The 14,526-nt window shown below is 49.3% G+C and overlaps 1 protein-coding gene across 1 annotated transcript; it reads left to right on the top strand.

Annotated features, from left to right (window-relative positions):
* Window positions 1-5,397: 5,397 nt before the first annotated feature.
* On the top strand, window positions 5,398-10,037 carry LOC134413744 (keratin, type II cytoskeletal 6A-like). Its single transcript, XM_063147773.1, has 9 exons — window positions 5,398-6,013; window positions 6,929-7,143; window positions 7,643-7,703; window positions 7,897-7,992; window positions 8,204-8,368; window positions 8,549-8,674; window positions 8,916-9,136; window positions 9,374-9,405; window positions 9,512-10,037. The coding sequence occupies exons 1-9, from the start codon at window positions 5,519-5,521 to the stop codon at window positions 9,706-9,708; spliced, it is 1,608 nt and encodes a 535-aa protein (XP_063003843.1). The 5' UTR covers window positions 5,398-5,518; the 3' UTR covers window positions 9,709-10,037.
* The last annotated feature ends 4,489 nt before the right edge of the window (window positions 10,038-14,526 follow it).

Raw genomic sequence — 14,526 nt, 5'->3', positions numbered from 1 at the left:
TTGGGAAAGCTGGGACAGCCCATTTACACCAGAGGAGGTTTTATGGTGGGTGAATGGTTGGGCTCCATGAACTGAAGAGTTTTACACACTTTTCAATCATCTGGCCTTGTTCCTTAGACTGATTTGAGGGAATGGGGACAAGCTCCCAGAGCTGAGGCAGTGGTTGGAGGCAGAGCAGCCCAATTTGTTGGGTTTTATTATTGAAAATGTCAAATCTGATGGTTTCTGTTTTTTAACCCAAGTTGCACAACACGTTGGACCGTTGGCCATGTCAACACATGGGTCCACCACCAATGAACCCTCCATGAAACATCTTTGCCAAATCCTTACCCATGCCCATGGCACCAGGACAGCTCCTGAGCCTCCGTGAGCCAGTGCTGGGTCTCTCTCCTGCATGCTGAGGGTGAGGATGCAGCCAAAAAAGCCCTGAGCAGCTCTGTGTGTTTTCTGTTTCCAGTGAAGTGTTCTAAGAGCCCATCCCGGCACATCTTCCTAGTGAATTTGCAGAGAAGATGCAAAAAGCTGTATTCATCTTCCATCCTCCTGATTTGCAGAGACCTGAAAAATTTGACACGCTCAAGTCAAATGTGACACGTGATTTAAACTGCCACCAAAACACCAGGTGAAACATTTTCTTAAACCCAGCATTTAATTTCAACGTTTCCTATGGGAATGATTCTGTCCCAAAACACTGAACCAACTCCCCCTAACAATTCCAAAATGAAACTTTGCAGCTTTTTGACTCAAAAGCAGAATTTCCATCAAAGAAAATTATTTTAATTTGCAAATTGTTTATTTGCACAGGCTGTAAATGAAACAAGACACGAAATGCCTGCAGGGAAGGCAACACAGGGTGCAGCAAATCCAGAGTGGAACAATATTCCCAGCTGCCATCTGCTCAGTCGGAGCAATATCCCACTGCCCAAAGGAGTTGGAGGCCAGGAATGGAACAAATCCCTTGGGACAACTGAGTGGTAAATAAACACAAGGCCCCTGGGATCGTTGCCCTGTGATTGGATCCACTTTACAGGACACATGGACAATCCTTGTTTGTCTTCCCAGCTCCTTGTGCTGATCCAAGTTGGTTTTAGCAGGGAGAAATTAAACTCCACGCCAGCACTGTGGATCTTCAGAAGGAAAACCAAGCCAGGAGCAGGATGGAACTGAGGGACGTGGAATGTGCACAGAGCTTGCCAAAACTGTGGGACTCCCCAGTAACACCATTTCCAGGGCTCTGTGTTCTTTACTGAGAGAAAAGATGTGCCCCAGGGCCAGGAGAAAGGATGGGATAGGACAAATACCCTGGGACCACCATCAGCCTTTGGAGTTCATGTTTTCATGTGGGGTCACAGCCCCAGCAGCCCAGCCCAGGGCAGGGAACTCTCCAAAGGCATTACAAGGAGATGTGGAGGATCCAGGTTCCTTCAGGGGCCACTAGCCAGGCACCAGAACAGGATAAAGGAGGTTCCAGACCCCTCCAAAAGTCTGAGGGTCCTTCAAGATGCAGCAGACCCATGGAGAACAAGCCCTCCCAGGCGTGTGCCAGGCAGCAGTGGTGGAGCTGAAGTTCTCTGCAAAGCCTGGAGTGCACCCAGAGTCTCCGTGCTGGCACAGAAAACAATTATCTGGGGAAAGCAGGTCACACCTACACTTCAAAGTCACCCCGGAGTTGGAGCTGACTGGCCTCCAGATACTGCTGGGAACAGGCTCAAAGGACCCAGCACGGGGAAACACCTATGGGAAAACTTCTGAGGAGCTAGTCCTAATTCATCCCTTCGGGAAACGGGATTCATGGACACCTCCCACCCAGGAGGTCTCAGAGGGCCCAGCCCACAGCACAGAGATGCTGTGAGTTCAGTGGTCTCCTGTGGAAAAACCTCAGTCTTGCTGGTCTTCATTAACGTGGGATGAAATAGTAAATTACGCCCGAAATGAGTCGGGTTTGAATTTAGCTTGGAAGCCCAAGTTTAACCCAAAGGCTTTAATTTAAGAAATTAACCTAAATTACAGCCTTGACTTTGCTGATAATTAAACTGAGATTAGGTAGCACAGGTGAACCAATGCAAGGTACTTTGACACACTGTTGTTTTACAAATATAGTTTTTTTTGCAAACAAAACACAGAGAGGAACATCCAAAAATTTCAGCCTGAGAAGATGAAGGATTCTGAGGTGGATTCTGGACAGGAGCAGCAGAGTAGAGGGATGGAGAGGAGGTGATGAAAAGCTGTTGGAGACATCCCTCCTCACTAAACCACAGGCAAATGGCTCAGATTTCTCACTAAAGGGGCTGGAGTTGCATTTATTGCCCTGACACAGGCAGAACTCCCTAATCTCAAAGGAGAAGTTTTTACCTTGACAGCAGCATGGTGCCAGATGCAAATTCAGCCATGACTTTACTCCCAGGTTTACAGCGTTTGTAAAGTGTTCTCCTGCCTCTTGCTCTGGGCCTGCAGCGACTGCTCATCCTGGAGGAAGGAAATGAGGGAAGGGAGCTCCAGAGCCTGCCCAGCCTCTCTCACACCAGAGGGACCCTGGGCCAGAGGGACCTGCCCAGACACAGCTCCTGAGGTGGGATCAGGAGGAAAAGCTCCCGAGCAGTGCGCGAGCTCCAGCACCATCCCCTGGAACCTCTGTATCGGGAGGTCCCTGCACCAGAGCAGCAAATCCATTCCATGTCTGGAGCTGCAGAAGCATGGCAGACACACCCCCAGGAGCTACCTGGAAACTCTGTGTTTCATCAACAGAGCAGGGTGGGGACCCCCCTTTCCATCAGCCCATACCCCAAACCTGTAGCTACAGCTCCTTGTGCTCCCAGTTCTGCCTTTTGTAATTACCTCTGAAATTCCTTCCGGATGAGTGACGACCACATCACCTCCACCCTGGCAGAACATGGAATGGAAAGAAATTAATTCCTTCTCAGTTGCTTGGAGGAGCTGCATTATTACTGCTGTTATTAACCATGGGCTCCAATGCACTCGGTGGATTCCTTAGCCAAAAAAAGACAAGTTTCAGATGCAAAGGGAGCCTGAGGGGAAAAAGGAAAGCACTGACACATCCCACTGGGAGAACTGGGGGAGCTCTGCCCTGCACACCCGGACTCCCCACGTTGTGTCTCTCCCTGGGGAGGGAGGATCTGCCCTTTGGTGCTGATCTCCACTGGCAAAATTGGAATAAAACTCTTTTCAGGTACTCAGAGCTAGGGGAGATGGAGAGAGCTGAGACAGTATTCCCAAAGGAACCATGGGCTGGCAACTTCCAGCTGCTTTTGAATGTCTTATGGCCATGGAGTGGTTTGGGTGCGAAGGGACTTTAAACCCCATCCCACCCCTGCCATGGGCAGGGACACCTTCCACTATCCCAGCCTGCTCCAGCCTGGCCTTGGACACTTCCAGGAGTGGGGCAGCCACAGCTTTTCTGGGCACCCTGTGCCCGGGCCTCGGCACCCTCACGAGGATGAATTTCTTCCCAATATCCAACCTAATTTTCCCCTCTTTTAGTTGGAGATCTTTCTGCCTGGGACTGGAATCCAGCATGTGGGAATGAATCGCATGACCTCAAGTCCTGATATCTGTCTGCTGGTGGGCAAAGCCCCCAGACTGATCAATAATCCTTTCAAAAATGCCCTTTGGACACAGACTTTGCTTCTAATGTGCTTGCCTCCAGCTCCCAGGGCTGCAGAGTCACACACAGTGATGCGGCCTCACTGTGCAAAACCTGCAGGATTCAGCCCTTCCTTGCAATAAAATCTCAGTCTGACAATAAACAAAAAACCAACCTGACAAACCCTGGCTAAGAATAACATTGAATTTAAAACTTCCATTGCAAACATCACCTCTCAGACAGTTGGGAAACAATGGGGACACAAAAAAATTCTGGGAGTTTCCTGCACTTGGATATGTGACCAAGCAGGGGGAGATGGAAGCACATCTGTCCCCACCATGGTGATTCCTCATTATTCCATTGATTTCTCATTATTCCATTCTTCCTGTGCTGCAGCAGCTGCTACTCTGGCCTGCAGCCAGCACAAGGGGAAGCTGCTCAGGGGTATCCATTTACCATTTCAGCCTTTTGTTTAAATAAATTGTATACAAATCCTATTTTCCTGAACGACACAAAACACCACAAGCACATTTTTGTCCCTCAAAAATAATTATTTTTTACATTTTTACCTTTTATTTTTACTCAAACCACCTGTTAAATGCAAAGGGCTGTGCTGGTACCTGTGGTGGGAAAGACCCAGGATGTCCTAGAGTGGTCCTGGGCAGAGGGAATCTTGCGCTTTCTAGTGGATTTCAGCAGGCAGGATCACACTTCCAGATGTGCTGAAAGAGCTGATTAAATCCTTGGGAAATGACATTGTGTTTATTAAGTGTGCATTGGGAACAGCCCTGGAGCGCTCCATTTCCACAGAGCCAGCGGAGTCAAGGCAGTTCCCATTCCCACAATCTTTCCTCCTATGTATATATTTCTGAGTTGTTTGCTTGTTTGTTTTCATCCTGCTAAAATAAAGTCCAAACCCACAAACCTGAGGTGGCAGCACATGTTTGTGACAGAGCTCAGTGGCAGCTGTCAAAATCCACACAGGAACAAATAGATCTTGTCAAAATATTCCATTTTAAATCACGTAATTATCTTTTTTAAGACAAGTGGAATAAGCCTGGAGAAGCAGGATTTCCAGCAGGATTTCCACAGGGACCTGAGCTTTTTAGGGATGGGAGCAAAATTCTGCTGATTTCTGTGGTGGCTGCCTGTGGTCCATGGAATCACAGGATGGTTTGGATGGGATGACCTTAAAGATCATCTAGCCATCATCTAGTCCTGTGGACAGAGACATCTTCCATAGCCCAGGTTGTTCCAAATACTATCTAACCCAGCCTTGGACACTTCCCAGGATGGGGAGTCCACAACCTCTCTGGGTTTCACAAGAATCTTATCACAAAGATATCCCAAAAACTCCAGGATAAAACAGCTGACTGCAGGGCTGGCTGTGGAACTGGCACCAGTCCCACTCCTAAAGCACAAGGATTGAAACTTTCCCAAGCCCTGCTTGTGAACAAAAGGGGCGAAAGCAATCCCGAGGGATGAAGTTTTCCAATGACAGAGGTGTTGAGTGACAGGCACTTGAGCGGTGTTTTGCTGCCAGTGCCCAGTGTGACTCATCGCCACTTTCCAGCTTTGAAATGGGGACGAGTCTGGCTGTCTACAAAGACCGGCGACAGTTATTCCCAAACAATTCCCTGTTGCTGAGAACCTGGGCTGTATTATTTCAGCAGGGCGTGTGTGCAGAGTGAGTTCACTCTCCAGAATGCTGTTGGACATGCCAAGCCTAATTCATCAGAAAGATGATCCACCTCATCCAACCCATCCCAGGCTCATACATGCATAAAAGGGCTCTCCCCAGCCCTTGCAGAGCACAGGTTCACCTCTCTCCTTTCCCTCCTACTCCTTGCTCCAGGCCAGCACCTTTGCTCCTTTATTCTAGCTGCAGCATCCACCCCAATCCAAAAAGCCCCAGCAATGTCTCGCCAGTCCACCGTGAGGATTCAGAGGGGGAGAAGCGGCTTCAGCGCTGCTTCGGCCATGGTCCCCAACACGTGCCGGACCAGCTTCAGCTCCTGCTCCGTCACCCGCCTGGGCAGCTGCAATGCTGGCAGTGGCTTTGCCAGGGTCGGGGGGGGCTTTGGAAGCAAAAGCCTCTACAATGTTGGTGGCTGCAAGAAGATCTCCGTGGCTGGAAGGGGTGGCAGCTTCTATGGCTCGGCAGGGTTTGGTGGTGGAGCCGGGAGCGTGTACGGGGGTGGCTTTGGCGTTCCAGCCAACCTTGGCTACGGATACGGGGCCTTTGGGGGTGGCCCTGGATTCCCTGCTGGGGGCATCCACGAAGTCTCCATCAATCAGAGCCTTCTGAAACCGCTCAACTTGGAGATTGACCCTAACATCCAAAGGATCCGAAAAGAGGAGAAGGAACAAATCAAAACCCTCAACAACAAATTCGCCTCCTTCATTGACAAGGTGAGATCTGAGCTTTCCTAAATATCTGATTTTTTTGACAGGGACACTTTCCTGCTTGATGAGGAGAAAAGCTGATCAAGGAGGAATAAAAGTGAGAAATAAGACTGGAAGATGCCCTGGAAGCTCCAGGGAATGGCACCTGTTCCATAGCGGTTGCTATGAATTAATCATCCAGTGTTTGAGTTCCTCCTCATTTGCTGCTCCCACATCTCACAGGCAGTGGGGAAAGAAATCTCCAGAGGAGAATTCCACCCTTCTGGAGACTTTAGGCTGAGCATTTCAGGAGCCTTGGGAACAGCTTTGTAGATGATCAAATGAATTCCAGAAACCCACCTAAAATGACCAAGTAATTGGCACAAGGGAGAAGCAGCTTCTCAATGCTTGAATTCTCTCAAATGTTTGGATTTTTAGTTCAAAATATCAAAATCTCATCCAAATCTCTCTGTCCACCACATTTCACTAATGCACAAGAATATCTGCTCAGCTCCTACTCTGGTCAAGCTGCTCCTCTGTGGTTGCAAGGAAAACACTGCAATATTTTGGACGTTTAGTGGGGTAGGGGAGCTCTACAGAAGGGAAGGAGAAGCAGCACCTTAACAATGTTATTTTAATTAAAGAGCAAGCTCTGCTTTGCTCCTTATTTGATTTTGCTCACATTTTTCACACAAAATCCCTTTACCTGGTCTCAATTTAAACAATGAATGAGAAGCCAGAAAATCAAGGGTTGTTCCAGAGTTTCTAGCACTTAACAGGGTCCCTGTAGCCAAATCTCCCAAGAGATGAGAATTTGGCTCTGAAAACCAGCTGGAAGGAGTATTTTACCCTCTCAGCCAATTCTGAGACCCTCTCATTTGCAGGGGAATTCTCCCCAGTCTCTGTTCTTTCAAAGCCCCTTCAGGATATTTTTCCTTCCAGGTCCGATTCCTTGAGCAACAAAACAAAGTGCTGGAAACGAAATGGAGTTTGCTGCAGGAGCAGGGAATGAAAACAGTGAGGAACAACCTGGAGCCGCTTTTCGAGACCTACATTAACAATCTGCGGGTGCAGCTGAACTCCTTGCTGAGCGACAAGGGGAGGCTGGAGGGAGAACTCGTCAACACCCAGTACCTGGTTGAGGACTTCAAGAAGAAGTAAGTCTTGAGCTAATGCTCTACTCACCTGGGCAGGTGCAGCCTTTCTCCTCTCAACATCCTTAAACCAGCTGGGGGATCCAGGAGAGTTTGGGGTCCTGGAATTCTGGGCAATGACATTTTCTCAAAGAGAAATTTTGTCAGTAACGGAGTAACAGATTTGAGTATGCCAACATTTGGGGAATAATTTGGAGCATGATCAAAGACCTATTAACTAAATTACCTACTGAGAGGGAAAAATTACACAGTAGGTCTGAAAGTTTGAGAGCAGCACATTTCATTTGCTTAAAACAGCAGAAGGAGGATGACTAATGGCCAGAAATAAATAAAAAAATAATGGATTTGTTAGAATTGTTTTGATGTACTTGTTTTAACTGGTTCAGCTTCTGGTGTCTCATTGAGGGAAAAGAGCATTGTATGCAAAATGCTCTGAAGGAAATTCATTTCAGCAAACTCAAATGTTTCAGTTACCTGCCCAAACAAAAACTCCCTCCTTTAGGTACGAAGATGAGATCAACAGAAGGACCATTGCAGAGAATGAATTTGTGACGCTCAAGAAGGTGAGAGCAAATTCCAGGGCACTGTGGGATGGCTCACTGTAGAGCTCTGATCACCCACTCAGTCACAAATCCACCCATTACAATTCCAACCTCTTCAGTTTTATTATGGTTTCTTCCCTGGACTGTTATCACAATGCATGTTCCTGATCTACTGATAGGGGTGTGAACCACCCAAGAATCTCTCATCCCCCAGGATGTAGATGCTTCCTACATGAACAAGGTGGAACTCCAAGCCAGGGCAGATGCGCTGAGTGAAGAAATTAATTTCCTGAGAGCACTTTATGAAGCAGTGAGTACAACCAGCTCCAAAATATCCCAGCCCTCGGTGAAGACTTCTCTCCCTCCGGGAGATGCTAAATCCTTCCCCTCTGTTGAGTTGCACCAACACCTGAGCTGTTCAGATAACGATCTGTAGCAGCCTCTCCCAGGTCTGCAGCTCACCTGGAAGGGTGAAAAGGCATCTCCCAAGGGGATTACCTCATTCCCTGTGCTCTTTGCAGGAGCTGTCCCAGATGCAGACCCAGATCTCTGATACCTCTGTGGTTCTCACCATGGACAACAACCGGAACCTGGACCTGGACAGCATCATCTCTGAGGTCAAGGCTCAGTACGAGGACATCGCCAACCGGAGCCGCGCCGAGGCCGAGTCCTGGTACCAGACCAAGGTGAAGGATCTGGGGTTTCCATGCTCTTATCTTCATATCTTGTCTGGAACAGATTAAGACCGACTCTTCCAAGAAAACCTTCCCAGCTGTTGATCTGGGCTGGAGGAGGGACTCTCCAGGCTCCTGGTAACTCCAAAAATGGGGGATTTTCCTTTGATTGGTTGTTCTTCTCTATGACAGTACGAGGAGCTGCAGGCCACGGCTGGCAGGCATGGGGACGACCTCCGGAACACCAAGCAGGAGATCTCAGAGCTCAACCGCCACGTCCAGAGGCTCCGATCCGAGATTGACAGCGTGAAAAAGCAGGTAAAGGGGAGCAAACCCCACCTTTAACCAATTTACCTCTGGACTTTCAAGGCAGAGGAAAGAAAAGGTTGGAGCAACCTGAGCAGTTCTGCTCAGTTTGATTCTTTTTCATTCAAAAAGAAAACTGTCACTAAAACTGGTGGAGCTGATGGTGCTGGGATAAAACCTTGTGATTTCAGGGGAGGGAAAGAAAAACCTGGGTCTGGGGTGGGGACTTTGAGCAGAACTTTGTGTTCCATAGTGTGCAAACCTGAAAGCTGCCATCGCCGATGCTGAGGAGCGCGGGGAGCTGACCCTCAAGGACGCCAGGGCCAAACTGGCCGAGCTGGAGGATGCTCTGCAACAGGCCAAGGCTGACCTGGCCCGGCAGCTCCGGGAGTACCAGGAGCTCATGAACGTCAAGCTGGCCCTGGACATTGAGATTGCGACCTACAGGAAGCTGCTGGAGGGCGAGGAGTGCAGGTGGGTGGGAAACATCCAGCCCTGAGGCTGGCACAGGAGAAGCTCAGCATTTCTGGAATGCTAAACAGGGGGCACAGAGTGGGGGGATTTTCCCAGATAATGGAAATAACAAAAATCTGTGAATTATGCTGTGATTTTATTTTTCACCCCAAAGGCCTCTGGGAAATATATCTTATTGTTCCCCCTCCAATATCAACAGACTTCTAATCCTCTTCCTTATGTTCCATCCCTGAACAGGCTGGCTGGAGATGGGGTCCCGGTGAATATCTGTAAGTCTCTAAAATATAAGAATTACCTTATTTAAACACTCCTGTGTCTCTACACCAAGAAGCCAATGCCTGGAGATACTGAAACATTTCCTTCTCCTCTTTGCAGCCGTCACCAGAACAACAGTGGGATCGGGATACGGAGCAGGCAGCAACCTCAGCATGGGAGGGGGGATCTGCAATTTGGGGAACAGCTTCAACTGTGGGGGCGTTCCCGGGGTGAGCAGCACCACCCTCGGAGCTGGCAGCAGCTCCAGCATGAAGTTTGTCTCCAGCTCCTCCACCAGAAGAAGTTACAGGAGCTAAAATCCTCCCTCCAGTCACCGCCACGCACCATAAAACACCAGAACTGGTCCTTTACTGGAGCGTGGCGGGGTGAGCACAACCAGGGCCACCTGCACCCCAAGTCCTGTCCCACAGGAGCCCTACTTTAGGAACTCTCTCTCAGCTGTGTTGTCTTGCACACATCCTGTTGGGCTCAGCCCTGAACCTGAGTCTCACTGGGTTAAATTTGCAGCTCGCTTGCTCCAGCTCAGCAATTTTTTGGCCGGATTTTGTATATAAAATGTGTCCCATGACTGTTCGTCTCTCTTCACTTTCTGGAGTTTGTCTAATAAAAATGCACATGTAATTTATTCTATTTTGTAGTCCTTTTAATTAAAGAGGTGCAAGAGCACATGCAAACACAGGTACCAAGAACTTTCCCTCAGGCCCTGACCAGTTAAAGGCTCAGATTTTTGCTCCTCACTCAGATTTACTGAATTTCACTGTCAGCAGCCAGAACACCCCAGCCCAGCAGAACCTCAGAGGGAGGTTTGGTGCTGATTTCGACATTCCCTCCCCACTGTGCAAGGAAAACACCTGGAAGCCAAACACCAGGACACGCCAAGGCAGGAGTCAGGCACAGGGGAAAAGGTCTGAGCTTCATTTACTTCCAGCTCCCAGGCCATCGAGCACCCAAGAGCCTGGATCCTGGGGGTGAGATCCCAGTGCCAGGTGTGTGATGTACTTGCACAAACCTCAAACAAGAGGGAATTAACTCCCAGGGGAGCCAGAGAAACCCCTGGCCTGTTCAGGTGAATCATCCATCCCAAACCCCTGGCGTCACCCACGCCTTGGAGCCAGCAGTGCCAACATCTGCCGGAGCAGGCTGAGAGCCCTCCCTGGCTCAGGGTCCTGGTGCTGATGTTCCTTCCCCTCTAACCACACAGAGGGGCAGGGTCAGGTCCACACTCTGGTCAGTAAGAATTATGAACCAGATGTGGCCCTACACTGAATTAAATATCACTAATCCAGTAGCTATTAAAAAAAAACAAACAAGAAAGGGATTTGTTTCACTGTTGAAAAGTGAAAGTCTTCAAGATCCAGTGTTTCTTCACGTTCATAGGATATGTTGGTCTGGTTTTGAGAAGGTGGAAGAAAAAACAGAGGAGGTGTAGGGCTTTCAGATGTGGTTCTGACTAATTGGGAGAAATTAATGGAGAAGTAAAAGCAGAGAAACATCTTCAGTGACAGATCTCACTGCTGGAAGGTCACTTGAATTAACAGTTGTGACTGGAAAAAACATGCCAGCCCTCACTCCCTGGATTTTAATAGGTTCAAGCAATGAGTAGAGGGGCCCTCTTAAGAAAATGCTCATGGATTTGGGGAAACAGAAGGGAACTGGCAGTGCTGGAATGACAGACTGATTCAAGGTTTCCTTCACGACCAGTAGTTTCCCATAATTTTCTAGGATGCCCTGTACTCTGTGTGCGTATCCCTGAGGAAATCTCCTTCCTGAAATCTTGCAGGCTTGGTTGTGGGTCCCCACTCCTGCCCCACCACCTCCCTCAGCAGCCTCCAGGGAAGGAGCAATATCCTCCCTCCATCAGAACAGCAGCCTGGGCCAGCTCAGCCAATGGCTTTCCTTCTGCTGCCCAAACACACCCTCTCTAACCACGAGGATGTGGGACTGTATAATCCCAGAATCCCTGAGGCTGGAAAAGCCCTCCCAGGCCATGGAATCCAACCTGTGCAACCCCCACCTTGTAACCCAGCCCAGAGCACCACGTGCCACATCCAGTCCTTCCTCGGACACTTCCAGGATGGGGACTCCAAACCTCCCTGGGCAGCCCCTGACAATGCCCATGAAGAAATTCCCCTTATGTCCAACCCAGACCTCCCCTGGCACAGTCTGAGGCTGCTTGCTCTTGTCCTGTTGTTCCCCTGGAGCACAGCCTAACTCTGTCCTGGCTGTCCCCTCCTCAGGGAGTTGTGCAGAGCCAGAAGGTCCCCCCTGAGCCTCCCTTTCTCCAGGCTGAGCCCCCTCAGCTCCCTCAGGAGCTCTCCAGACCGTTCCCTGGTGCTCCAGCCCCAGCTCCATTCCCATCTCTGCCTCATGTTGTGAGGGGTCACTACATGGGGCATTAGCAGGAGTCTTGGAGAGCCCACCACCACAAAACAGCTGGGGATTGGGAAGGATGTGGAGGGAATTTCCCAGACCTTGTATTTCTGTGAAAACTGTCCACGTTCCACAGCATCATCAAGGTTGGAAGAGGTTGAAGGTCCTTCAGGAGGACCCAGTCCAGCTGTCAGCCCAGCACTACCACGACCACCCTAAACCCAAATGTGCCAAATCACCCTGACCAGGAAATATCAGAATCTGGCCCAGGAGGGAGTTTCCATCACCTGTGACACCAACACTTGGTCTCACGTCCAACAGGGACATCAGAAGGTGCTGCCCACTGCATCCACACCTGGGTCACAGCACAGAGAGTACAAAGCCTGTCCTCCAGCCCAGGAAATGCCAGGGCCAGAATATTTGTTTGGATACTCAACCAACCTCCAGCTGTCCTTGCTGGAGAGCAGGGCCCTGGTCTCCAGGCTGTCACCTCCTGCATCCCATCAGACTGCAGCCATGACCTGGGGCTGGTATTCCAGCAGGAGAAGATGATCCCCAGTAATTCCAGCCCAGCCCAGATTAAAGCCTTAGTCATAATGACATGGATGGTGCTGGCACTCAGGGGCCTGGATTTGCAGTGTGTGGAGGGAGCTGATTGCAGGTTGGTGCCCATTAGGATTTTACAGAGTTCTTTAGGACGGCCTGAGGCTCAGTCACAGGAGCTCCTCTCTCTTAAAAACGGCTGCTTGTTGTAACACACAAGAGCTGAAACACTCCCAAGACAGTTATTGTCATTCCAGGGTGTGTAATGCAAATGTTACAAGAACAGAGAGAAAAATAGAAATAAAAATAAAAAAGCTTGGCTGAAAGGCAAAAAGAGATGGTGGAAAAGTTCCCATTTCCCTCCTGAGACCTTCTGGTCACATTGACTCTTTTGTTCAGTTGCCACATGTGCCAGGACAAGCTCCTGAAAGATGCACCTGCAAACACCTGTGGCGCATCCCTGTGCCTGGACATGGCTGGGCAAAGCTGTGGATTGTCACTGTTGAGTAAGAAATGACACAGGCTCACCAGAAGGCTGATTGGTATAACGTGCGGGTTATTTTGGACTGCTTTTTTTAATAAGTTTTGATTTAGGTGGACTTGATTGGTTATTTAATTAATATATTTAACTTGGCTGGTTAATTAACAAGATGCCCTTCTTATAAATAATCTTTGAGAAAAACAAGAAAACAGAGAGTAGGAAAATAACCTGCAGGTTATTTATATTAATGAGTTATCATGTGTTTATTTTCAGCTTTCTGAAATCTTTCTGGCTGATTCTGGGAAACTTTATTTAGTTTTCTCGCTCTCTGACCAGGCTGTCACACCCACAATAGATTCTCAGAAATGCTCTGTGGGAGCACTGCCACCTCCTCCAAGGAGTGGGTGCTCAGCTGAGCCCCTGACAAACCCCGGGGGCTGCAGGGGCTGGGAAAAGCATGCCCACCCCTGGGCACCCAGACAAGGCACCAGGGAAGGAGCAATGTCCTCCAGACAAGGCTGCAGATTCTTGGGAGCATCTCGCCTGCTCTAGGACAATCCCCTGTGTGCCAGAGCTGAGATGCCGTGTCCTTCACCAGGGAAATGTCCTGTTTGGCTTTTCCTGGAAGCCACAGGGGGTAGGAGTGAAGAGAGGCCTCTGTGAGCAATGTGCTAAACACTGAATTTCCTGGTGAGTAAGAGAGGAAAACAACAGGCATGGGGAGGGCAGCCTGGTGGCTCCATGTAGAGACAAGGTCGTCCTATGAGTCAGGAAACAGATCAAAAATCTGCACAGGTGAAGCCCTGAGAAATTGCTGAGTAAGGGTTTGTGGCATCACAGATGATGGAAACTCCCTTCTGGAGCAGGTTCTGATATGTCACCATCTATTGTCAGTCCAGATCAGGGTGGTTTGGCACATTTGGGCACATGGCTTAGGGTGATCATGGTAGTGCTGGGCTGGCAGCTGGACTGGGTCCTTCTGAAGGTCTCTTCCAACCCTGATGATTCTGTGGAACATGGACAGTTTTCACAGAAAGAAAAGGTCTGAGAACACCGTTCATAAAATTTCCTCCACATCCTTCCCAATCCCCAGCTGTTTTTTGGTGGTGGGTTCTCCAAGACTCCCCCATCACCCTCCTGGCCCTCCATCCATCACCTCTTTCCCTCTCCTGTACCAGGTGTGCTTTAAAGAATTCTTGTTTAGGCACGAGAACAAGAGAACAGCTCCCATCAGGTTGGGAACTGGAGTTTGCTCAGAACCACAACCCATGATCAGACACTTCTCAGAGCTCAGACCCTCCACCAGGAACCAGTGTTCCAAAACCAAACAAATTAACCTTACACAACCTGAGTTGATTCATCCATGGACTGGAGATGAGCAAGCATTTGCCCTATAAGGAACCATCTCCTGCAGCTGTGGAAGGAGGGAGTGGGAAAGGGGTGGCTGCAAACAGGAGCTGAGAAGCCACTATTGAGATTTTCTCAGATATTTCAACACAAAAAAAAATGCAACCTCTGCCCTTTTTTGAAAGCTCCATAGATGCTCATGGTGAACTCACTGTGGGTGTGCCGGGCCCTGTTAATCAGTGGGATAAGCACCACACTGGAGCCATCCCCACCTCAGGAGGGTATAAAGGGCCAGTCCTAGTCTGGGGGAGCACAGCTTCACCTCCAGCCACTTCCTCTCATTCCTTTATTCCTTGGATCACTCCTGGCAGCC

The sequence above is a fragment of the Melospiza melodia genome, unplaced genomic scaffold, assembly GCF_035770615.1.
Source record: "Melospiza melodia melodia isolate bMelMel2 unplaced genomic scaffold, bMelMel2.pri scaffold_51, whole genome shotgun sequence".
NCBI classification, from domain to species: domain Eukaryota; kingdom Metazoa; phylum Chordata; class Aves; order Passeriformes; family Passerellidae; genus Melospiza; species Melospiza melodia.
Note: the sequence above shows the minus strand (reverse complement) of the source record. Positions and strands in the feature narration are given on the sequence as shown.